We start from the raw sequence: 27,018 nt of genomic DNA, 5'->3' as shown, positions 1-27,018 counted from the left end.
AGGTACATCTCAAACAAAGCAACAGAGAAAGAGCGAGCTGAAAGATTGTAGCAATGATTTTGGGTCCATATACAGATCTTTACTTGACTAATCTTTGACCACACTCACTCAAGAGGGGACAATTTTTCAGAAAGCATTAAGCTTGGCAAGCATATATGGCTCATTTGTCCGCTGGAGGAGATGGAGAGCAGAAAAAGCCAATGTATCTAACCACTACTCTGGTGTCTACAGCAGAATTAGATTCGTGGAGCCAGAAAGGAATTGAATATATTAGACCTTTTCCGGTGTTTCCCCTGCCTGAACTGTTACTGAAAGCAAGGTCAAGATAGAATCTCACTGAGAAGATGTCTTTCTGTAGAGAGCTTTGTGGGTTCCTTTAATTCCTTTTTTTAATGTATTTTGTCATTATTTTTAAGGACTAGTTTTAAAGATCATCCATTCCACAAGCACTACCATGCTCAGAATTTCAGCATTTGAGGTGGTTTCACCCGATTTGGTCTTGAATAAATACTAATTTTTTTTTCTTCCTTCATTTATTCCAGGGATCATAGAGTGATCCAATTCTTTTGTCTGCTGCTCTCATTTGCCACCAGCCAGGTCTCATGTCTTCTCTCATTTGCAGTATGCGCATTTGCCTTTGAGGGGCAAGGATAGTTTTCCAATTGTTTGCCCATTTTCTTGACATGCTTCTGTGACCTAAAGTTTAGTGATACAGAAAATGTGCCACACTAGCGAAAGTTCAACACATGAGTATGTGACTCATATGAGAGGAGAAAATGAAATTGTGAACAGAATGTCCTTAAAATGCAGATGTAGTGCACACAGTACATAAATGTCCTTAAAATGCAGATGTACTGCATACATGCTGTACTCAAAATGTATCTGGGTTTGACTGGATTCTTTTTACACTTCATAGCTATTCTTCATAGTTTTTAGACTATTTGCCTTAAAGGGATGTGTAATGTATTCAAAAATTGCTTTAATAAATGGGTTTATCTTTGTTAGCTTGATTATTAAGTTGAAAAAATGTAATAAACTTGATTAGTTTGGGAACTCAATGGAAGCTTGGCCATTTGAATCTCTAATCCTATTAATTAGATTGTGATTGGATTAATATTTGCAGTGCACTAGTGTTTAAAAAGAAGTGCTGGTCTCTTTGAAGAGAACTGCATAAGTAGTTAACTCCCAAGTGCTTTTGCGGGTTTATCAGCTTGTTTCTAGAAATATATGGCAGATCCAGGAGAATTAAAACAATACTTACCTTCCAAAAAATACAGGGTTCTTTTTTGTTGTTGTTGTTTTTCTTTCTTTGCACTTAGATTCCCTAATAAAATCTCTTTTTGTTTGGTTACAGAAAACCTCACATCACAGTAGATTTTTTTGTTGTTAATTGGGATACTGTTTTAGAAGAGAAATTGATGCTGCTGCAAATAACTTGAAGGTGTCAGCCTGTTCAGACTGTTTCTGCACATAGGTATAAGAATAAAGATCAGAATTAGAACAGAAAAGTAAACTGAACAGAGAAGCCTAAACACAGTCCCTAGTTTAGAAATGAAATTAAATATACTTTTCTGCAGCTGAGATAATTTGCTGTTTCTTAAAAAATACAGACAGATTGAAATGACTGCAAAACACTTCTTAGAAAAGAAGTGTAGAAGAATGCAACAAAGGTATTTCTGCACAGATACATGCAGGTAAGTGGAGTGTTATAATATTATTGAGGTAGTTTGTGCAGGAAAGAAAATGTCAGAATGATAGAAAAAAATAAGGACAGCTAGGAGGATGGAGTTACACCTCTGATGATAGTTGGGAAATACAGCTGCTGTCCTCTTTCCTTGTCTTGCTGAAGAGCTCTGTGAATAGATTGTGGGCGGCTACTCTTAATAGCCTGAGCCCTGTGAAACCCTGCAGGAAGCTTGACACCAAGTAAGATTGTATTATTGTCATTCCCTGATTGTCCTTCTGTGCAGTTAGAGCATTCAGTAAAGATAGTAAGTCCAATTGCTAGCCTTAGTGGCCCAGAAGCATGGTACTTGAAGAATCTGTGCCTTTGTGAGAGTCAGAAGTGATCTTGCAAAATATAGAAATCATATAAAATAGTCTGGGGTTTCTTTGACTAAGGTAGAGTCTAAATTTCTTAGGTCTTGTATGCTTTACGAATAAGCATTGTGCCATCACAGTTAGGTTCTAAACCTTTGGCGGAAGTGCTGGTTTGCGACTTTATGTTGAGGCTTAGGACTTATTTTCCATTTAAAGCAGGAATTCAGCTTTATGAAAAAAGTCCTTTTTACAGTTTTTGCTCTTCGAGTATGTCATACATTTTCAAGTTAATTGATAAATGTCTGCATTTAAATTAATTTGAAGCTGAAGTATCTTAAAAAATGCATAACCTCTTTTTTTTGTCCTGAATGAACTTTGCCATAAAATAAGAGACATACTTCAGATTCTCCCTATAGTTAAAATTCATTTAAAACCTATCCTCAGGCTTCCTTTGAAGAAAATAGGTTACAATTTAGACCTTTTTTTTTTTTTTTCTTATTGTGGATTGTCAATACCAAAGGTAACATACATCACGGATCAGCATGACTGCTCCAGAATTACTTCCTCTGAGAGGATGGGAGGAAAAGCACTGCTTTATTAAAAGACATAGTAGTTTAAGGGTTTTCAGAATGAAACCCTTTTGATGGAGGGTCCTGGCAAAAGCAGTCTGTGCTGCTCTGTTCTATGCAACCATTGCTGTAGTCATTTTGTAGCACAAATGAGTGAAGAGCGAAGTGCCATAAAGGAAAAAAAAAATATATCGCTATCAAAAGAGTTTTCCAGGAAAAACATTTTGAATCTAGTTTATCTATTGGATTTACCAGATGACTTAAATGAAAATGTATTACTAACTAGTTGTTCCATAGTTACACAAAATGAAGATGCGTTTTTGCAACTTGAAATTCTTTATTCATGCAAAAGGAAGTTTTAAATGAATGTATTGCCAGAGTAAAGCTCAGGAAAATTCAATAAAAATGACACATTTCTTACTGACACCAGTTTGACCTTCTCATCGTAAGAATTAAAAATTCAAAAATGTAAAATTCCTTTCCTGTCTTGGCTTGATATGCCCAAGTTTTAATAAACTTCAGTTCATTTTGAATTGTATCCTTCAATTTTTATTAACGTGGTTTTAATAATTTGACTAATCTAATTTGATTTTTAGAATGCATATGTAGCTTCATTTTTTTTCTACTTTACATATTTATTCATAGGTTTACTTTTAGCTCATCCATATTTACTATTTCTTTGTAGGCTTTTTTTTTTTTGGTCATTGCCATTGTCCTTAAATTCCCAAATTTCAAGTTGTGGCTGACTAAGTGCAAGGAAAAAGCAGCAAATGTAGCAGCTGTGCAAATGGAGGAATATTCACAAAGGCTAACAGAAAACTAGTAATAAGCTTGTTTCCTTATGCTCTGCCTGTGTTCAATGCAGAGAGGGATGGAATTCTCTAATGGTCAGTTCTGAACACCTAAATAAGACTTCAGCTTTGAAACTTTCTTTGAGCTCATCTGTTTTCATTTTCTGTGGGCAAAGACCAGCATTTCTAAGGTCAACCCAACTTTCCTGTTGGCAAGGAATTTATAGCTTTTGAATAAGAATCTCTCAGATACTTGTGCATCATGCAATAGTAATGCCTCTAAATGCTGTAAAAGTAAATTTGTGAACACTAAATGTATCCCTCTGAAAGTAAAAGTACATTTGGTACTGAAGCACAAATCTGCATGTTTCCAAAAATATTGTAGATGGGTGCTTCTGATGACTAGGCTTTAATAATGGAGTATACGTCTGGGGTTTGTTATGTTGTTTATGTAACTGTAGCTCTCTCTTCAAATCTCCTTTAGCAGGCAGCTCCTACACAAGTTTAAACATCTCTTTGTCTTGGACTAGCTGCGTGTGAGAGTTTTGCTTATCCTTGTGCTTTGTTATATCCAACTGAGATTAAAACCCAAACTTTTTCTTACATAATAGTGTATGGTGATGTTTTTGGTAAGTAATTTCAAATTCAGATTGTGGGCCACAATTTGTTATGAGGACACTACTTCACAGATAATCTTTTTCAGGAGTGGAGAACACTAAGCAATTAACTTGAAGCTTTCCTGGCAATGAGGAAATGTTTTCTACCTAAACCTCACTCTAATCTATTAGAATAATTGGGGGCCCCTTAGCACAGAAAATGAGAAATGTAGATGGAGATAAATTGTAAAAAAAAAGATTTAGATAAATGTAAAATGTAGATAAATGTAAAAGATGCAGATAAATTGTAAATACAGCAATGGAAAGTACATTTTACATGTTCCGTTTTTAACTATGGTAGAAGGATATCTAGAATGCTGTCTTGAATGGTAATTTAGACTCACGTAGCAGTTAAAAAGCAAAGGGAGTGACTGGAAAAGATAGAAGAAGGAAACTTGAAAGTAAAATGAACTATCCAAATTTGGGATTAAACAGTTTTTGAACTGGATTCTTAAAAAGTCTGGGTGAATGAGAAGGGTTGTCTTGTATGATTATGTAGCAGATCAGAAAGAAGTTACAGGAAGAGATCTTTAAGGACTTCTCAGTATATTTTTGAACTTAATTCTGGTGGAGTTACTGCTGTGGAACCACTGCTGTATTCCTGTTGGATATATAGCCCTTTCCTTGCTCTCCAGACCACACACAGTTTCATGTCATTTACTCTGCTTTTTTTCTTTTTTCTCTATATTTTACAAGAAGGAAGTGTGGATTTTCCATCAAAATTCCATGCAAAATGATTTTCTGTTGTAATTGAGATTCTTACAAGCGACTTCTGTTGATATAAATACTGATTACAGAGGGGATTACAGCCTCTCAGAAGCAGGGTATACATGGTTTTGTTTTTCCCTTGGTTAGATTCCTTGCAGGCTAAATATTGCGGTTCTCATCTTGGAGGGGGCTAAAATTTAGCCCCTTCTTGTCCCATCAAAGCAGACTGCTTTGCACAGCTGTTTGGACATTATACAAATATGTTCAATTATCCCATGATGTTCATACACTTTTCTATCTTACTGATTTGTGTCTGCAGTGGCCTTGACAACCCATCCTTGCTTCTCAGTGCATGCTGGAAATCCTGCTCTGTTCTGTATTTTCACAGGAGATGGTGAGCTCTATACTTTTGGAGAACCTGAGAATGGGAAACTGGGATTATTGCCTGAACAGCTGAAGAACAATAGAGTCCCACAGCCTGTACTGGGAATTATGGAAAAGGTTAATAAGGTTGCCTGTGGTGGAGAACACACAGTGGTGTTGACAGGTATGCAATTTAACTGGCTTTTTTTACAGCCCTGTAACTTCATCAGTAAACTCAATTTACTTTAAAGAATTTACATCCCACTGAAATGTAAGATCTTAACTGGAAGACCATCGTACATCAAGGAGGTAGAAATCCATGTAACAGCCTAAGTGCAGGCCTGTGCTGTGCTGCACATATAGTTTGACGTTCAGGACTGTGCTGCGCATATCCCTTGGCTACACGATAAACTTAGCCAGCTAATTGTAACAGAGGAGCTTACAGGCAGCTCCTACTTGGTACCACTGGTTACACCACTTGCGTGTCCTTGCCTTTATCTAAAACTTCAGCAGCAAGTTCCCATGTGAATGTCCTCTTTATTTGACAGTATAAATGATGAATAGAGTTGTTGGCTTGTAAGAAAATCCTCTAAGAGCTCAAACGACCAAAATGGCGTAACCTTCCACAGATGGGATCTGTGTAGCATGCTGTGCCTGGCTGGAGGCCTGTTCAATTCCACACAGCTCAGGATTCCCAGCGTCTAGAGGGGTATAAGATCATTGATATTATCTTCTTTTTCTTTATAGTCTTAGCTCCAATAAATAGCATTTTAAGAGATACTTTAGAGAGTTTGAGTGCCTTTCTTACTGGAATTGCAACAAGCTGGCACCTCCTCGTGCAACATGGATGATTGATGTTTCTTTCCTCTACGGAGCCTGAAAGTGGTATTGGTGTGAGAGGGGAAATTGTAGAGGAAAGCTTCCATTCTGTAGTAAATTTAAATGACCTTGAATATTTAGGAATGTATTTAGGAAGTCACTTCTCAAGGAGCTGTCTGTTAATAGTGGTGGAGATGCACAATCTACTGGATGCCTAAATGGATTAAATACCTCTTGTTGTGGTACAGAATTTGCCTGTGACATTGAGCAGAATCTTTAGCATACATATAAAACTAGTAGTTATAGACATTCAATATACCGTACAAGTTATCACTATCAGCAAATACAACTGTTACATATTAGTTCACAGGGTTGTATGTATAGTACTTGGAAGATGGTGTATATTACTGTGCTATTAAATAGTTGTGTGCCAATGGTAAATTAGCTTTTCAAAGCGATATATGCAAAGCATTGCTAGGTATTTGTTTCCACAAGTTCTATCCTGAACTATAGTAGTATAGAAGCAGGAAACGAAAGTTTGACTTTTCCCACAGATGATTTAAAAAATATCAGCTTTGGCTTGTAATGAATTCCACAGCTGTATAATATACCTGTAATTAATCTCCTTCCAAAATGCAAAAGCTATAAAAACAAGTAGGATGTATAGATATCAGTCCTTAAATCTGTATTTTGAAAATGCTAAATATTAGTCTCGTGTCAATCTGGTGGCGTGCCTTCAAAGTTATGCAACCAAAATTTCTAAAATACAAACTGAAAATCTAGCTGTGGGAGATTGTAAGTAATATGATGTGGTATTGTACTGCAGGCCACCGGAGAGTGTAAAGGTGGAAGTGATATGCTGGGAAGCGTTATGTGTAATGATGAGTCAAGCTGTAAGATTCTGGGTAGGTTAAAACTCCTTTGGGAAAACTATGAAGAGGAAATAACAGTAGCCAATCCAGGAAATAATGCAAACATTTGTCTACATTTCAATGCCTTTGTCTCTCTTCTACCACCAACATACAGTCTTACCCTGGCAGTATTCTATGTCATAAAATAAATTTCTTTACATTAAATCAGATTATCATTATTAGGAAAAAAATTACCATAAATTTGGGGCCAGCAAATGTATAAATCATAGCATTATTTCGTAGGTTATAAAGTGAAGTTCTGCAGAAAGAATTTGATTATCATTATTGATTATTTTTAACCATAAATCTGAAACCAACCTATAGATATTTTGTTCTAATGGTATTTCATGTGATAAATTTCATTATAACAAATGACTGTTACAGAGATTTAGTAGGAAGATGTAGACCTGGATGATATCATCATTATAGTGAAATCTATACAAGAGCTAGAAGAAAGAGGCAAAATATAAATCATAGAATCATAGAATGGTTTGGGTTGGAAGGGACCTTAAAGATCACCTAGTTCCAACCTCCCTGCCATGGGCAGGGACACCTTCCACTTAGACCAGGTTGCTCAAAGCCTCATCCAACCTGGCCTTGAACACTTCAGGGATGGGGCATCCACAGCCTCTCTGGGCAACCTGTTCCAGTGCCTCACCACCCTCCCAGTAAAGAACTTCTTCTTTACATCTAATCTAAATCTACCCTCTTTCAGTTTAAAGCCATTTCCCCCTTGTCCTATCACTGCATGCCCTTCCAAAAAGTCCCTTCCCATCTCTCCTGTAGGCCCCCTTTAAGTACTGGAAGGCAGCTATAAGGTCTTCCCGGAGCCTTCTCTTCTCCAGGCTGAACAACCCCAACTCTCTCAGCCTGTCCTCATAGGAGAGGTTCTCCAGCCCTCTGATCATCTTCATGGCCCTCCTCTGGACTCGCTCCAACAAGTCCATGTCCTTCTTATGTTGGCGTCCCCAGAGCTGAATGCAGTACTTCAGGTGGGGTCTCATGAGAGCAGAGTAGAGGGGGAGAATCACCTCCCTTGACCTGCTGGTCACACTTCTTGCATGACCAAATGCCAAAAAAACAAACATAGTGAAGAAAACACCATAGTAAGTCAGTGTCTTAATATGTAAGATTTACTTGCCTATGGAAACAGATTTTGTAGTAGAAGGCAAATAAGGAACTCGGTGATTGCTTAGCTGGCAGTTGATGATCAAAGTGTTGTGTGCTAGAAGATCCAGCTGAGTCAAGAGAAGAGCAAAAGTATATCCTCCAACAAAATACATTTTCATAAAGATTAATAGTTGCTGTGATAAGAGCGAAAGGTCAGGTAGATGTTTTTTAATGGGATTCAGCTATTATTAAATAGGCTACAGCTGTGAATTTCTGCCTAAAACACTTTGAACAAAAGAGTAGAGGATAATGGACATACTGTCTCAAGTGAAAGATACTTCATCAAGAGTGTTGACATACAGAAATTTTTCTGACTCAAAACAAAATTTGGGGGAAAAATTGGGAAAAAAACTAGAATTGGACATGGTAATCATTTGAAAAGTGCGTGCAGCATAAATGCATTATAGGCTTTGCACCAGAAACTTTACTTGAAATCACTACTGAAGGGTGTATTGCATCTCAAGATGAAGTGGCGTGACCACAAATTGAGAATTCTAATGAGGGATATATCTTTAAAGAGGAGCAGAAACATCTATACCTCTTTTAAGCTCACTTTCCTAAATTAAGAAAGTAGTACAATTTTGAAGATACTTTGAATTTCATGTATTGTCTTCCATGAAGATGGGTGCTGCTTGGCTTTAGTAACAATATATATTGATGTGGTTTTCATCTTTTCACGGTCTTTCCAGTTTTTCAGGGTGTGTGTCAATTCAGTCTTAAACAATAAGAAGTGAGTGTTTGACTATTGTATATTCCCCTGTTTCATCTATCTCATTTAAGACAGGAATAGGATAGGAGGAAATGTCATATGGAGAAACTGTTGTACATCTTGGCTCATTTCTTGCCATCAGTTCTACTTAGGGTTTATCAAATTAGAAGAAAGCGTAATCCAGTTATCTTACTGAATACGAGGCAAGTTTCTTCCTGACTCTCATATATAATTAGTCTATTCCAAAGCACTTCATTTGATTTCTTTTTTATGACTGTCTTATCTATTCTATTGGTAATTTTATATGGTAAGAACCACTGTTATCTGGGTTATTAAATCAAGCTACTGTTTGGAATATCTCCAGCAAATATCAGAGTAAATGGTAGAAAGTATATATTAAAATAATTCCTTTTTTTTTCTCTGAAACTCCAAAATGGGAAATTCTTTTTTTTTTTTCCTAGAGAACAAAAAATTAAACTGTTGAGAGCAATGATTTGGGAAAAAACTTTAAAGATAAAAGGGTTTAGAAATATTGAAGATGGTATTGGAAACCGTCTTTACAAGTCTTATTGTTACTTCTGCCTTTAACATTTGCAGTTTTTTAGAGAATAAACAGAATCACAGTTAAAAATTCTATCATGCAAAAGTTTTCTCTCACTGTAGTAGCACAAACCTATTCATTTCATGACAGTCTATAAGCCAGTTCAAGAAGATGATATTGTCATCCTAGATGACTTCTCTCAGAGACTAAAAAAAATGCATCCACTACTCACAATGCTTGCAAATGTTTCCTACTGAAAATGAAATCTGTTTGTATCATCACTTTCAAAAGAAGTATGAGAGAGCAGAAATCTCAATTTGTGTACTTTTTCAATAAAGCTTTTTAAAAGGTAGAATAATAATAACTTGTGAGTCTAGAAATTGGAGAAGAAGAAACAGATGACTGGGAGTGGCCTTAATATCTTACAGTTTTTTTCAGATGATGACAGTTCCTCTGGGAATAATCCTGTCTATAAAAGGATATATTACCTCCTTTATTCTCTGAAAGGAGGGAAGGCAAAGATATCTCTTCAAAGGAAAAAGTGAAGCAGTCCTTCGAGAATAGATCATTTGACATAACAATACAGCACGTTAGTGTGTTAGTATGTAAAATGTTGGATTTTTCATCTTCTGTCTCAAGGTCTTTTAAAAAGAAAAGAAAGTCAAGATACCCTTTTGAAAGAGGGTGAAAAGGATGAAAAAGCTCTACCTTTTCATGACAGAACTGACTGTTCAAACCATATAGGATTATCTAGATTTTTCAAACCATTCTTAAGTCTGTATACTATTTATACTGAAATCCCCAAATCCAATTACTAGCTCTGGTAAAACTGAGTGTTGTGTTGACAGCTGATTTTTACAGTAACGTTTTTCAGCATAAGCTGTTTAAAAATAAAGCTACTGTAAGAGTGAATAGCCCATTGGCATAGTTGTCGTAGTAGTAGTAGTAGTCGTAGAAGTAGTAGTAATAATAATAATAATGTTCAAGAAAAATGAATCTATGTGGAAAGATATAAGCATACCTGTCTGTTTCTGTTTTTCTTCCATGGATTTTTAACTTTGTCTATAGCCTTAAATACATAGCAAGGAATGTATCAATCTTTATCAATCTTAAAAACACTCTTGGAGCTCACTCAGTTCTTTCAGCAAATAGCACGTGTTAAAAAAAAAAATCTGAAAACTATATAGATGTTTGCCTAGGACTATTTTATTTATAGTGACAATGGTCATGGAGATTAAAGAATTGTTATGTACTCCAGAAGATGCCTGCAAAGGTGGAAGATCCACAGTTACAGGGAAATATCTCTGTTCTTCCAAAAAAGAAAATCTAGGAAGTAAAGGAGGAGCAGTCCCAGCACTTGAGTGCTGGAGGTCACTTGGAACAGTGAAGCCATTGGGTTCTGTGCAAGCTCTGAAACCATTTCTCTTCATCCTTCAAGGGCCCTTCTCATGGGCTGCTGCTGTGGAGGCAGCAGTTCCTTCCTCGAGGCCAGGACAGGGCTTGAGTTCTGTTTCTTCTGGCTGCTGTTACCATGGCTGAGCCTTCCTTGTGATTCACGGATGCACTGGAGGCACTGCTGCTTCCCTCGTGCTGCTGTGGCCGTATGTCTTTCCCCTTGTACCACTCTGGTGCTGTCTTGACCGTTCCACAGAAAGCTGTATCAGCAAAACCCCCCAAAACCTGGCTTACTCAGCTGAGCTGGCTCACCACATAGCCAGGTGGACAGCAGAGACAGTGCAGGTGGGGACTGAAGACAGAGAACGGGGGAACGAGATCTGCCCTTTTGCTGGCAGAACGTTTTATTTGTCTCATCCTATCATATCCTTACTGGGACAGAGGACAGTAAGAAGAAGGTGACAACGGGGTTATATCCCCTTTTGGATTAATGGTGTAGGCAAATTAATTTAAAAATTCAAATTCAGAATGATGAAATTCACCTCTCTCATTTTATCACTAAGTCTATGAGGTTGCTTTGCCATAGACTTCTCTTTCCATGTATTTATAAAGATAGATTGGAGGAAATACCTCATTTCTGCTAAGTGAGATCATTACTGAGGTTTGGCCTCACTTCTGCACCAGACCAGTGAATCATTTAAGAAAGGTACAAAGTTTTTGTCGTCTTGTGCCTTGATAATTGACTAATAAGCAAATTTAGGAGGAGCAAAATTTAGGTGCCCTTGGTCTATAGCAGCAGTAGAAGAAATCATTCTTTTTATAAAGGCACTCTAACCTGGCTTTGGATGGGCCAGTTCTCCTCATTGTCAGTAGAAACAGAGGAAAGAAAATAGTTTCCTGTACTTTTAAAGTTAGCATTTGAGAACATCTCCCTCTAAACACAAATGCAAAAGGCGTTGCATGTTTCAAGCTAGGATTAAAGATAATGTGAAGAACCTCCAACTTCACTCAGAATAATTATGTTAATCACATAAAGCCATATAATTTGAAAATGACAAGATCTGCCAGTTTCCAAAGAAATATTAAGACAAATGCAGTACTTCTAAACAGAATTTATGGAATCAGCTATGCTGAGAAAGTCATTTACTAAAATGAAGATGAGACTTTGGTTCAATTAGAGAAAGCTCCTGTCTTTCAGGTGTAGTTTCTTGATTCTTATGCAGAAAGTCTAGATATTACAGAAAATTTCTTCTTGTTTTACTTTTTAAAGATCCTGAGGTGGTGTTGCTTTCTTGCACTAAGATTTCCAGCAGAGGGAGCTTTACTATTGCATTAAATTAAAAAAGCAGCTTTACTCAATATTTTTCATCTACAATCTGAAAAACTGTGAGAACATTGGTGGTTTTTTTTTTAATGGTGTGAATTCATGACTTCTTAAAATGGAACAATTTAAAAGGGGCAGAAAGGGCAAACCCTTTCCTAGAAAGAACTTTTCCATACATAGTGTTACAGTATTTCATCATGGTTCCTTTGAAATTGGAAAGTTCAACATAAGTTAGTAAGTGTACTGTTGTAGTAATATGGAATCTGATCTGATCTCTGCTTTCTCTTTCCCTGACAGTAGTGAAGGATTAGTTTGAGGGAATGGTAACAGAATTTGTTTTTAATATTTCTCCAGTTTGTGGCTGCTCTGAGAATTTGGTCGCACAGTATAAACTACTTTTGTGGCACTGAAACTTTGCTCTTCCAGTGGCCTTGTTTCCTTGACACAAAGAAGTGCTCAAACCCCAAAGATTCTCTGTCTATTGTCATTCCACACATTCCGCTGTGGATGCCCATTCCTCTCTTACTTTTGAAGGTGGTGAGATTTTTGTCCTGATGGCATCTGTGCAGCAGGAGCAGGCATGCTGTGCACCATGTTCATAACAATGATGTAATGATATATTGCTCCCGAGTCTCAGTTCTTTTTGCTTGACATAGAATAGGTTTTGTCCTTCCCAGTCTTTCCCAGGTTTTCATAACAGTTTTTCAAGTACTTTAAGTCGTACTTCTCTATTTTTTCCTTTGTTGCCTACATGCAGAAGAAAAAGGGGCAGGGAATAAAATTCTAGGAAAACTTCTCCTTTTCCCCCCAAAATCTTAGTCTTTGAATTTCCCTTTTCAAGCATGAACTCATCAAGATTTCCAAGCTTCACAGTCTTCCCCTGTTGTGATGGAGTGCCAGGGATGGACACACCAAGAATCTTTATTGCTTTGGAGAAGCTCTTATTCTTTTTCCTGGCACAGACAGTCCATTAAACAGACAAAATATAAATGTGGAAAGATTATTCTGTCACAAGATAACACAATTATAGTGTTCTCTGTATTTAATGCAGGCCTGATTTGGTAGCTGAACGGAATACTGAAACGTATTCTCTTACTGTTCCAGTCTCTTCTTACACAGAAGTTAGTATTGGTTTAAAGAGGTCTAGTCTATTAAATTTAGGGTCATACAGTGTACATGCAGGTAACCAGAAATTAAGATGAGACTATTGTACTTGAAAATGCACATATATGTAAACATTGTGGTCTTGAATTAATTGCAGTATGTGAAGTCCCATAAATTTTTTGTTAGCTGATGTTTTGTGTACATGTGATCAGTGGATTATTTTGCAGTTATGTTAGAAAATATATTATATATTGAACCATTCAAAATTCTTTTCTCTATATATTTTAGTGCTTTATTTCCTGTTTTTTATTTTGTTGCATTTTGTTATTAATTGATAAATGTAATTCATTAGTTGGTACATTTTTTTAATTGATAAAACATTGCTTTTTTGATGCTGATGTCATCTGACTACCATTTGGCTAATAGAAAGCAGATTATAACATATATATAGTTACCAGCATATTTGTTGTTAACTTTGCCTATACATTTTCAGAGACGGATGTATATACTTTTGGACTTGGACAATATGGGCAGCTGGGACATGGTACTTTTATTTTTGAAACTTCAGTACCAAAGTCTGTGAAACACTTGAGGAGGCATAAAATATGTAACATTACATGTGGGGAAAATCATACTGCTGTAATAGCAGGTATGTAAGTGAAAAATTCTGAAATGCACTTCCAGCGACTCTATTATACTGTAAAAGCTTTCTTATAAAATGAGCAGTAGAACAAGACATATACAAACTTACTAGATCTAAAGGTTAATTAAGCTAGTGAGAAAGCCAGATTCGATATTAGGAATTTCTGATTCACAGCCATGCCATGCATAGCTCTGTACCTGGTATCTCCCAGGGAGTTATAACCTCATAATCATGCCTTGCTAACAAGTATTCTTGTTTAGAAGCCTTTGTTTTTCTATACAATTTCAATCTTATTATTTTGTTGTTGTTGTTTTGGTTGTTTTTTTTTTTTTACAAATTGTCTAGACTAACTCTTATGTCAATACTTTGCCTGAAAGTATACATATTTTTTGATCATATTCATCTGTTGAAAATCTAAAAATAATTGTTCAGGTTTTGCTTTTGGAAGAGAAATATTCCTTACTTGTGTGACCTGTTACTTTGTTTGTAATGGTTTTGTCCTAGTTTTGTATTGAATCTTTGTTATTAATAGCATCCTTTTTTTTTTTTCCACATGCAGAGAATGGCCTCATGTTTACTTTTGGAGATGGACGACATGGCAAGTTAGGCCTTGGAGAAGAGAATTTTACAAATCAGTTTGATCCCACTCTGTGTTATAATTTCTTGAGGTTCACAGTCCTTTTGGTAAAACTTTTGTTCATGATTCTCAAACATCAAAATATTTATCTTTTTATGAAACACGTTATTAGTGAGAGTTGAAATCTCATTATAGAATTATTTCTTTCTATAACATTTAATTAGTAGGCAACACAAATTGAAAGAAAAAGGAAATTATATTTACTTACCGCACTGTTCATTTAGTTTAGAATGTATTTGGCTTGGACTACATTTATAGACTGCTTTTTAGGATTTTATTCAGTAGTGTTGTGCTATAGCATTTTGGTCTGTAGAGCTGTGGTAGCCTATAAAATTAAATATTTGTTGCTCTTAGATTGTTGGCAGTAGGGGGAAACCAATATCTGTTCTGAAAACACCAGAGTGTCATCTTTTTAATTTTAATGATTATTTGTACAGTGGGATATTTTTAAACCTTAAGAAAATTTGAGGAGTTGCTTTTTTGAATCCAAATGGGATGAGAAAGCAGAAATACTCTTTTCTTTTAAGGACATTGTTTTAATCTATTTCTTGAAGTGTTTAAGAAATAAATGTGACAGAATTGCCAGCATCATAAAATGCAAACATGACTCAATCTTGAGCAAAGTTTGGGACAAAAGTCTGTTGATCACTTCTGTCTATTTACTGGACTTAGAGTTTAAGGAAGTTTTATCAGCAATGGTAAGGGTTTTAAACTTTTTTAAAAGTGAAACCTCTGATCTTTATGTAATAATACTTTGTCTGTTGGAGGGTGTAGAACTTGCTTTACATTTTGTGGATTTTGTGATAAAATCTCTAGGTTTGTATCACTGAAGCTATCAGTGTTGCCCATATTTGACTTGCATCAAAATAATTAGCTCAACTCCCTCGAAAATTGGTGGAAATACCTTTGCTTTCTCCTGTATCAATAACTTGATAGACCTATCTTGTGTTCTGTTCAATACAAATACATTGTATTAAGTAAGAAGAAGTGAACATAGATCACTAGTCATTAATACATGTAATTAAGTACTTTTATGTTGCTAAAGTCATTTGGAGCTAAATTTGAAGCAATTTAATCTCACTTTTAGTATGTTTTTCTTACAATCTAAGCCCCTAGAGATGATTGTGAGAAAATGAGATCCTTGTATCCTTGTACTGATACTTGCAAATGAAATAGACCTTTTTTTGGTTCTGTAGGTTGCTTGTGGTGGTTGTCACATGCTAGTTTTTGCTGCTCCAAGGCCTAAAGGATCTGAAGAAGTACTCTTAGAAGATTTATATGAAAGCCATTTGACTGCTACTATCTCTAAAATGAGTGGAGACTCACTACTAACAAACACCTTACAACTAACATCAGCACGAATGCGACGTCGAGAGAGGGTAAATTCAGAGCTGTTTAGAGTTGCCATACTTCTTTTAGGAAATAAAATCACTTTTAAAGCTAAAATCACAGCATATACCCAGCAGATAAATATATCTCCTTAAAATACGTGTTTAATTTTAATGTATAAAAAGAAGAATGAATGTCTACCCTGGCTCCAAAGTTGATGCAAGTAAAAGATAGGTACTGGTCAGATTTTACTTGTTTATTTCTATGAAGAAGACTCAAATTGATTTTGTTGTTTGTTTGGTTTTTTTTTATTCTAAAATGTAGAGCCTGTTCCTTTGCGTTTTTTAAAATATCTTAGAAATATTTTTTGAAAAGAGCGAGAACCTGACTCTTTTTGTTGTTCCCTCTGAGTCCTTGAATATATTAAACAAGGTGATAGTTTATAAAATATTGTCCTGGTTTCAGGAGAAAGTTTCACAACCAGCTTAAAATGATCCTAAGATCCTGTAGCTACTTAAAATAGTAGTTTCTTCTCCTTTATCTCCACTACACATGTGATTTCCCTGAACAGCACAATGAATTGGATCATTTCACTTACCTGTCTGAAAACTAACTCTACCACAAAACCACACTTTTTTTTGTAAAAATATATTGATGTTGTGGATTAAATGCCTCAGTGTTACCGGAGAGACTAGTATTTTAATTTTAAATAAAAATCAAAGTTCTTTTTCTCCTTTGTCTACATTTTAAGACTGCTTGAGATTATTGTGTAGAAATGACCTAAAATATTCCACTATATACCTCTCCACTTTTTAGGACTATAAATAATTAAAATATTAAAGAAATTGTGTTTATGCTTTGTATACAAAGTTACAACGTTGTATCATCAACTAAAAGAAAATACCACTGTTAAGCTTGAGAGGTTGCTTACATTTTATTCTTCTACTCTTATTCTCAATATATATTTTTTTAATCTTCTAAAGGAAAAGTCACCAGAACAGTTTATTCGAATGGCACAAACTCTGCCTCCACTGGGACGAAGCTCCTTAAAATCCTCGCTGCCTGTGACTAGCAACACTAGCCCACTCTGTTTTTCTGCAACAAGTCTTCCTAAAGCTGTACCTACGAAGGACAGAGGCCATGAAAAAGGTGAAGTGTCCCCACATCTTGCTGCTGTTTTCTCATAATTATATGTAGTTTGGCTCTCATCATTCATAAACAAATGCTCAGTTTGAATGTGAAAGAAGGTTTAATTTCAGTCTTACCTCAAAAGGGTCTGGCAGCATACAGACATGAAAGTTGAGAAATGCATACCAGAAATTGCCTCACACTGTTCATGTTTGGAAAATGTGCTTAAAGATTTAAAGGAGGGTTGAGTGACAGAAAAACAACTTCTAAATTGTATCTGTGGTTCCTTAAGCCTGTAGAAATAGGGCTTCACAAGAATACTATAAGATTAGTAACTGCTTTCTCAATTTTCACAAAAAGGAAAAAGAATTGCAGAAAAAAAAATTATTAGGAACAATCTTAAAGACACAGGAAGGCCTACAAGAGACCTTGGATAAGAAAAGAGGTCTACTAATTCTTACAGGATCTTTCTTCTTCACTTGGAAATGCAAAAGTGCTCTTCACTCTCTGTTATCTAAGATAATAAGGATTTACAATATTCTAGCTAATGCAAAAGCCTGGATAACAATGATACTGATACAGCACTGGACTTTTGCACAGATTCTCTAGAGCAGTTCTGCACTTCATGTGGGTTCCTAGGCATGTGTGATTTCCTGGGAAGAGCAATGAAGAGTGCAGAATGCAGTGCTTCTGTGTAAAAGTTAGCTCAGATTTATTGGACAGTCAAATCCAATTTGAAAGTAACTAATTCAGTTAGAATTAAGATGATTATTTGTAAAGCTGCCAGCATGTCCATTAGCATTTCTGGTTCCAGGAAAGCAATGCAGTGAAATTTGAATTGCCTTCTGAGGCCTAAAACGTCAGGTTTTGTGCCATATGAAACTGCTCATATACCTGATGAACTTGAGGTGAACCTGAAAATGATGTAGGTACATTTTAATGATGCTGCATTGGGGTTAAACTCACTGTCTCTCCATCCGTTACACAGATAATGTGCAACGTAGGCGATATGACTGCAGCTAAGTTAGTTTAGTTGGTACACTATTATTGAAGAGATTATCCAAAAGAATCTTTGTCCCATATAATATTTATGCTTTGAAAGCCTGCAAAAATGGTCAGAGATCTACAGTGCACTGAGGCCAGATTGCTGAGCTACCTCTAAGGTTAATACTGATGAAAAGGAGCTGGAAGTGTTTCTGCTGTGTCTTGTGTGTCAGTCCTATGTCAGTAAAATAGACATAATCTCTGTTTTACAAGAGTGGGGTGTTCTGTTTGCTATATATTCCTTGTTCTTATGTTATTTGTTTACCTCCCTCTATTTTACATTGAAGGAAAGAATTATCAAAAAGATAAACCTGGTGAAGGCTCTGCAGAAGAAGATTCCGATAATGAAAATAATGACAGAAACCTTGGAGATACAACTGACATCCTAAATATGGTAATATATTCCCCTAATGAATCTGTGATTCAATTGTTTTTATGCAGGGGAAGAATAAAGCAGCTAAATTGTGTTTCAAGTTCTAGTACAGAATTCCTGGCTAGTCCAGAATGTCATATGTGGCACCAAGAAGTACTGACATACTGTTAAATGACCATGCATTTCATATCATCATTATCCAATGCTAAAGTTTGTTTTCATTTTCCAAGTAATGTTGTAATACGAGATTGAGGTAGTTCAATAGTGCAGCCCCTCCTCACACTTTAGCTCTGGATATCAGAAAGGAAAGGAGAAGAATGCTGGATACCACATGGTGGTCTCTATCTCTGACCTTCCTCTTCTTGATGATTTCCAAGAGAGAGAATTGCAGGAAATGAAGCAGAGCGCTGTCTTTTCCTATTCCGAGAAGAGATTTTTTAGTACAGTTGAATCATAATAAAGGGAAGACCAAAATGCAGACATTTTGATTATTTGGTGATCCGTAAGCATGTTCCTACTTATTTCTTTTATTTAAAAAATATGTTCACTTTATCACTTGTACACCTTTCCAAAATATTTTGTTCTCTCAGCAGATAGGGCATGTCCTGGCCTTAACACAGTGCACTGGAAAGATTGTTGGGTTTTGTCTTTTTTTTTTTAACTTCAATGGAATGGAAACAAAAGAGCAACTCACTGTGGACTCAGCTCAGAATATGTTGTCAGTTATGCTGGAGGGATTGCACATTTTACAGGAATTATTACTTGTTTGTACTTAACAGTGCTTAGTAATTTAACAATCTGTTTGTGCATACCACTTATTTAACAGTTATAAAACTTTATTTTCATTTACAAGGAAAAAATTGTCTTCAGATATGATGCACAACGTGTCCTTCATTAATTTACTGAGGCATTATTTATAACATATTGCACACTTTCTGTGCTAGACTTCTTCCTCCTTTTTGTTTTTGTACCCATCGTGAATCAATTTTAAAACATTTATCAGAATGAAACAGTAAATTTGAAAAAAGTCTGTCAGGCAAACTTGTCAAAACACAAAGAAAAATGATTGCTCTTCTTGAATCTAAATGAAAATAATCTGTTACAGCATAGTTGTTTCAGTTTTTCTAAACTGTGGCAACATACATCTTATTGACAAGTATGACAAGAGGGGGAAGAACTTTTAATATCATATTGATGATACAAATTCTTGGGAGTCGGAAACCAGAACTGCCCCATGCTCACTGTGTTGGAAAAGAATATGGTGGTTAAACCATAAGCAGTTAACAGACAGCAGCGGAGAACACTATCTGGTCATTTGGAGTATATGGGTAGGGATGACCAAAACCTCATTATTAATTGCCCACCTTGTAGTATTCTACATCGCCTTGCCTTTTGGGTTTTTTGCTTTATGTAGAAGAGATAAAGACATTAGATTCCAATGAAAATTTCTGCTATGTAATGTTTCTTTAAATATGTTCTTTCAAGGCTGTTGTATCAAACTGGATGTTAAGTTGAAGGTTGTGATGATAAGGAAGTAAGTTGTTATATTTGTAGCCACAACTTCAGGGCGACTGGAAGGTGGATCTAAAATGTGCTTGTGGGCTGTAAGAGAGGGCATGTAGCTTTTGGTGTCTGTAGGCAGTTTAGATGTTGACATGTAAGCTGGTTACCACTCTTTCTCTTTATAAGCAGTAAATGAGGGAGTAGAAGTGAAAAAGGTGACTTGAGTGATCATATAGATTTGTCTCAACCTGACTGTGCAATAATATATGTGTTCATATAATAGCTCTGTTTAGTAGAACTGGGCTTTGATGCTGCTTTCCCTGTTAGTTATATTTCTTTTTTTAATAGAGATCTTATTTTTTCCAGACACATGCAATGAAATTGAATCCCAGTGACCAGTCCTTAAAATTATCACCACTCCAAAAACAAAAGGTACTGTAACTAATTATATATACATATGTATACTTATACTGATGTTTAAAAGAACAATAATTCTTGTATTATCCTTGTACTTCTTGTTTTGCTTTGAGTTTTAAAAAAGCTAGGCAAATTTTCTAGGCCTCCTCTTGCTAATTTTCTGAATATCCATGAGGTAAAATTCTAAGAAGCTGACTTCAGTCAGGGAGAATTTGTTCAGGCACATAGCACTCCGCATATCCAGCATAGTTTGAGATAACAGTATATAATACTTCACCAGTTTAATAAGCAGGAGACTATCATATACACTTTACAACTTAAGCTGACAACATACATTTCTGCTGGTTTGTTGATACTAAAATTTTTAATTGACTTTTGGGACACAATGTAAGTAAAGATTTTATTTACAGGTAATCATCATAGAGTATATTTAAAGGAGCAATAATACTGGTTTTAATTATAAAGTTAAAATGCTTCCGTATTATCTTTCTGTTTCACTCCTAAAGTGATCCCAGCATTTCAGCATTTTGGTATATTTAATTATAATTTTATTTTATATTTAAAAAAAATTTCTGCAGAATTTGTTAGTAAGTGTAAAATTTAAAGCAGAAAGACAACAGATTTTCAAACATATTAGAAAGACCATAACAGTGAGTGCATCAGAAGATTTCCTAAGGGGAAAGGTGGAGGAAGGTGTAAGAGAACTGTAGTTCTTTCCTTTTGTTCACACAGCCTCATGCATTGCATGTGCTTTAGCTTATGGGACATGATACTGGCTGCACAGTTCTTACTGCATTCACTTCGAGTGCTTGGATAGTGAAAAAGGCGTAGTAGTACATTTACCATCAACAGAATGTTACATTCTTCTAATGTGTGCACGTGTAAATTCATTTCATATAAAATACTCTACCTTTTATGCTATCTTTTTGTCCTCTCACGCAAATTGTTTCTCTTCTTATTCAGAAGTTTTTGTAACCTTTTTCTTTTGCTGTCACTTGTCCTTAATGCTTTCCTTCTTTCTTTTTAATTTTCTGCTTCTCATGTGGAATAGAAGAACAATAAAAATGTGAAACTGAAAAGAGATGGTAAGGGTGGGCTGAAAAACAAGGATTCTGATTTCATGAAGGAGGCCTCAAAATTAGAGTCTGGCTCTTTACAAAAGCAGTCGTCACTTTCAGAGTCATCGAGACAAGATTTAGAAAAAAGTAGTGCCTTTGTAGGGAAGCCTGTGGCCAAAAAAAATAAAATGAAAGGTAAATCTGAGCATGCACAAAGTGTTACTACTTTGAAAAGTGGTGTCCAACAGATTACTAGGGACAAATGCAGATTAGTGAAAAGGGAAAAAGAATATGTGGAAAATCCTGAATTTGTCAGAGAGGATGTAACTTTTAATCTTCCCACTGAAAAACAAATTCTGAGTGAAAAAACAAATTCTTCCAATAAAAAGTCAAAAGCTGATAAATCTAAGCAATCCCTTAAAATAGATGTACTTCCTTCTGCATCCAGGGATCAGCCCCAGACTGGTTCATTAATTGTACAAAAATACAATCCTGTTAAAAAGCAAGGAAGTCAAGAAGCAATAGAAAGTCAAAACAAAATGAAGGATGTTGTTGAAAAATCTGATAAATGTGAAAGAATATGCATCAGAGGAGAAGAAAGTAGTGAAGAGCAGAGACGGTTTAAAAAAAAGGATCAATTTTTGAAACAAATAGCTGTAAGTATGTCATCATCTTCAACTGAAGAAAGTAGCAATGATCTTGCAAAATACACACTTAAGAGTAGGCAAAAAAAAGAGGACTACTATGAAGGTAGAGAGGTCCGGAAGGCAATGAAAACAGTAGAAAAAGTGCAAGAGTTTGACTTAGAAAAAGAAGATAGTGAGATTGAGGAGATGCAAGCTACAAACAATGAGAAAGAATATGTAGAAGAGACTGATAGAAAAAGCCTGAATGAGGAAGAAACAAACTCCGAAGCTAAATCTGATGAAGTCAGGCAGTTAGAAATTAAGAATGAGGAGGAATCTAGTAAAGAGCAGGAGAGTGAAGGCAGTGAAAATGGTGAAGATGAAAAAGAAAAACTAGATGAAACAGTTGACAGTGAAGGTGAACTAGGGGAGGAAGAAGAGAGTGAGGTTAAAAAAGATAGAGGTGACATTTCAGTAGAAGGAGATGAAGATGAAGAGGAAAAAGATAATGAGGAGGAAAAAGATAATGAGGAAAATGAAAAAGAGGAATCACAGGCTGAAAGAGACAGTGAGAATGAGGGTGCAGAAGAGATTAATCAGGAAGACAGCAAAGAGCAAGGAGATGAAGAAGGCAGGTTGATGGAGGAAGAAGAAACACTGAGTGAGGGAGAAAAGAAGGATATGGAGGAGGAGGAGGAGTATGCGAAAGAGGAAGACACTGAAAAAGAAAAGGAGGAACAGGTTAAAAGTGAGGGAGGAGATGAGAGTGAGGAAGGAGGTGAAGGTAGAGAGGTGGAGGAAGAAAAAGAGGTAGTGGCAGAAGAGGAAGGAGAAGATGAAAAGGAAAATGAAGAAGAAAACAAAGAAAGGGAGAATGAAAAAGACAAAGAGGGTGAAGAAGAGGAGTTAGAAGAATCATTGGCAGGGAGGGAAGAAGAGGTACCCAAAGAAGAACAGGAAGAGGAAGATGCAAATAGGAGGACTAAGGAGGTGGGGGAAGATGGAGTGGAAGAAGGAGGAGAGGGGGAGGATGAAATGGAAGGTGAAAGAGAAGATGAGGAGGAAGAGGAGGGAGCAGAGGCAGAAGCAGAAGGGGAGGAGGGGGAAGAAGAGTGGGACAATGAAGAAGAGGGATGGGAAAATGAAGAAGAGGAAGGGGAAGAAGAAGATGAAGATGAGGGAGTAGGGGAGGAAGAAGAAGAGGGTGAAGAGGGAGTTGAAGAAGATGGGGGAGAAGAGGGAGTGGAAGAGGAGGAAGAGGGAGAGGGAGAAGAGGGAGTTGAAGATGGGGGAGAAGAGGGAGCTGAAGAAGAAGAGGGAGAGGAGGAAAAAGAGGAAGAGGAGGAAGAGGGAGAGGAGGAAAAAGAGGAAGAGGAGGAAGAGGTTGAGGAGGAAAAAGAGGAAGAGGAGGAAGAGGGAGAAGAGGAAGAGGGAGTGGAGGAGGAAGAAGGGGAAGAAGGAGAAGAAGAAAAAGGGGAAGAGGGAGAGGAGGAACAAGAAGGGGAAGAGGGAGAGGGAGAAGAAGGAGAAGAGAAGGAAGGGGATGTGGGAGAGGAGGAAGAAGAGAATGAGGGAGAGGAGGAAGAAGGAGAGGAAGAGGAAAAAGCAAAAGGAAAAAGAAAAAATTATAGTAATAAGCTTCCACAAAAGAAAAGCAAAACCAGGAAGTCAGAGAAGACTGGAAGTACTGCTTTACCAAACAGCTCTAAACAAAAACTGAAGTCTAAACAGCATGTAGCAAATGGTTTACATAATTCAGAACAATTTTGGAACAATGTGCTACCTCATTATTTAACACTAAAGTAGCATAGACTACTGGAGATGCATTTTAAGCCTATTCAGGAAACTTTGGAACTATGGCAGATTGATTTTGATTACTTAAAAATTACTTTCAATGTAGGCAAAATATATTATTATGCATATACTTTAAGTGCCAATTTATTGAAAAAGACTGAAGAAAATGTTTAGTTTTGGGAAGCTTTTGTGAGAGAAATCATATAAATTGTTGATACAGTCATTTACACAATCATCTTTATCATGTATGACAGATTTAAAAAAATAATTGCAGAGGAGGCAAAATGTGTTTGCCTCTTAATTAAATTATAATGTCATGCTGACAACATGAATTATACATTGTAACAGTGTAATCTTCTTTGCCTTTGAATCAGATTTCTTAAGGTAATACATCAATTTTAGTTGCAGGATAGCTTACTTGTTAATGTGCCTTATATGAAAGCAGTGTCAGTAAATCATCAAAGATACTTATTTTAAATTTTGGTATCACTCCATATTCATTCCCCCTACTTTTCTTCTGTTCATATATTGGTAAAATGTTTGAGTACTCAGTCTAAATTAAAGAAAGGACAAGTTGCCAAATTTACATGGGTTGGTAGGTGGGAGGTAAATGGAAGTGCAGGCCTGGGTAAATGGTGGCCTGGGCTTTTTCAAAGGCCTTAAGGTTAACTTCTTATTTTGGTGTCAGCACACAATTACGTGCAAAAAGACAAACACAAATCTCAGAATCTCGCCTAGATTACATTTGAGTCAGAATGCATCTATTTAGGGATAATTTTTTATTATCGCATTTTGTGATTAGATATAATCAAGAATTTGAAAACATACACCTGTAAAACATTATTTACTTGTTTATACTGTGCAATACACAAAAGATTCTATATCTGCCTACAAAAGACTACATTACATTAGTCATCTAATTCTAAGGTTCCCAAGGAGGGGAAAATATTTTGTTGCAGTGTGAAGCGTATATTATGTTTTCAGGATCAGAGCCTAAGCTTCTCCTCACTGGATAAGATTTGTGTTTTTCCCTCCTAAAAATCACATCTGTGATCTCCAAAAAGAGGACAATGTTCTGGAGTTTCCTTAAAATACACAAACAAATCTTGCAAATTATTTTTGTAAGATATTGCATTACTGTTTCACATGTTAGTGGTCAAACTGGCAAAAGAAGGGATGGGGACTCATCATACAGCATTATTACTTAAATACTATGCTAATGGGTGTCTGAGAAATTTTTGTAAGCAGATCTCAGTATTGACATTGTCTAGAAAAATAGTTATTTAAATCCCATTTGAAAATAAGGACAGCAGAAAAAAGGAATCAAAATGAGTAAATGTCATTCAATAAAAAAGTTAATGGAATCAATACTGATGTTGAGATTATGAAACTTTTTTAATGTTGTTTTGTAAGATACAGGCATTAAACTATCTTTGACACAATGTCTCCAGAAATTTTTTTTTCAAAAGGCTGTAGTAGATTAATAGTTTGCCAGTAGATTCTAGTCCAGTTTGATCCTTCCTACCTCAGTCACCCCTTCCATCTACCACATTTGAAGTTAAGATCACTTTCAGCCATGTGCCATGCCTAACTATAACAAAAAGTTAGTTCAATGGCTGTATTTTGTCCATGTGAAATTCATTTCAAGCTTTGGGATTTTCTGGAATACATCGTCTTGACATCAGCATATGTAAGTCTTTGGAAAAGGGTAAGTATCCTCATATTCTGATAGAGTGGAATATTTTAACAGTTAAATGCACTTCCCAAGAAAACAGCTTGCTCTAACAACACAGTCCTCAGTTATTTCGCAGAAGTGCTGCATTATCATTGAACTGCTGTGAAAACATTTACTTTTGAAACTAAATGGAGCTAAGCTGTAGTATTTTATCTTTCTAAGGAAAGATTAGGATGTTACTGTGATTAAATTTAGAGTAATATTGAAAAGTATTTTTATAGGCCTAAAAACGTGTTTCTTGGATATGACATCTACTTATTTGCGATTCTAAAATTCAGCTTTGGAAGAAAACTGTGCTGTGAAAATAATCTGTTATTTCTTGTGAAAAATATTTGCTTGGGGGGTGGGGGGGAAGTGAGAGCACTTTGAAGCAAGTGGTTTCCAATTCCACATAGAATGGCTTTTCATTTACTGTTTGGCTGTAGCTTTTAATCTAAATCCTTAGGCAAATGGGGACCATTTGTTGTTGCGCCCTTAACGTGCACTGATAGCATAAAGCTTCCCAGGAGAGTAAAGGAAGCCAAGTTATGGGCATCTCCTCTTCGTTGTTTTGTCTGGATGAAAATTCATGGAATTGAGAACTGATTTTTTTATTGTTTTGTGGATCATTCCAGTGGTAGGGGAAAAGCAGAGCATTACTCCAGCACTTCTAAGGGTTTTCCACAGAATCGTTACATAAATTGTGCACTGTGCCAATGTTTCTGGGCTTTGGGGGGACTTTGGAACTCCATTAGCGTAACGAGTGGAATTTTATTTAGTTTGACTCATACTGGTTTATAAAGTTTGGTACTTGCGGTTTTGTGGAAATTCAGTATGTCCTTGGTATTTATTATGCGATACAAAAAGATTTATGTGCGGTGCTTAAGCAACATGGCAGAAGTACTCCTGAACTAGTTTTTAGTAGAGAAAAAAATCCTGCAATAGAGAGAGAAAACAACAGACAACTGCTCAGACCAAACGTCTATCTAGTCCAATATCTTTTTGCTAGCAGTGACTACTGGTGAATGCCTGGCAAAACATACAAGAAGAGATCGAACATGTAGCGTTACTTGTCCTGTGTAGTCATTCAGTATACTGAATACATTCAGTATATTCAATAATTTGTGGTTCAGCAGATGTATCTATTATATTTAATAGCCATGTTTCTTCCATGAATTTCTTTCAATCGGTTTTTCAACCCATGTAGCATCCAGTACATGTTTTGGCAAACAATTCTTAGATTACGTTACACGTTGTTTGAAGAAGTAACTCCTTTTTTTGTATTGAATCTGTCTTTTGGTACCTTCAAATGATGTCTCTGTATTCTTGTATTAGAAAAAAGAGCATCTATTCCCCCTTCACGATTTATTCCCTCATGATTGTCACGTGAAAAAACTGTTCAGCTATGTGGTTTAAATCCAATCAAGATCAAAGTGGTTTATTGATTTGTTAATAACAGTTAACTAGCAATCAACCAACTACACATTCAAGATCAAGAGCGGCAATACAGCAGGTAGCAACACCAGACATCCATAAAATGTTAATAAGCACCTGCGAATTTCTCAGCACCCTTCTGCAGCTCTTCTTAGAACTTTTAATTCCCCTGTACAGTCTCACATACATGTTCACAGAATTAGACATGCACATAGTGC

General features: G+C 36.1%; 1 protein-coding gene across 1 annotated transcript in view; it reads left to right on the top strand.

Moving 5' to 3' along the window:
- Positions 1-25,597, top strand: part of RPGR (retinitis pigmentosa GTPase regulator) — a 44,319-nt gene extending 18,722 nt beyond the window's left edge. The window contains exons 7-14 of the mRNA XM_075033554.1: positions 5,153-5,311; positions 13,594-13,749; positions 14,303-14,427; positions 15,577-15,759; positions 16,693-16,858; positions 18,169-18,275; positions 20,124-20,189; positions 21,226-25,597. Coding sequence (XP_074889655.1) covers positions 5,153-5,311; positions 13,594-13,749; positions 14,303-14,427; positions 15,577-15,759; positions 16,693-16,858; positions 18,169-18,275; positions 20,124-20,189; positions 21,226-23,664 — 3,401 coding nt within the window. The 3' untranslated portion in view covers positions 23,665-25,597. The remainder of the gene's footprint in view (positions 1-5,152; positions 5,312-13,593; positions 13,750-14,302; positions 14,428-15,576; positions 15,760-16,692; positions 16,859-18,168; positions 18,276-20,123; positions 20,190-21,225) is intronic.
- Positions 25,598-27,018: the final 1,421 nt, after the last annotated feature.

Source organism: Buteo buteo, chromosome 8 (assembly GCF_964188355.1).
Source record: "Buteo buteo chromosome 8, bButBut1.hap1.1, whole genome shotgun sequence".
NCBI lineage: Eukaryota > Metazoa > Chordata > Aves > Accipitriformes > Accipitridae > Buteo > Buteo buteo.
The sequence above is the reverse complement of the archived record's forward strand: the minus strand, read 5'-3'. Positions and strand labels throughout refer to the sequence as shown.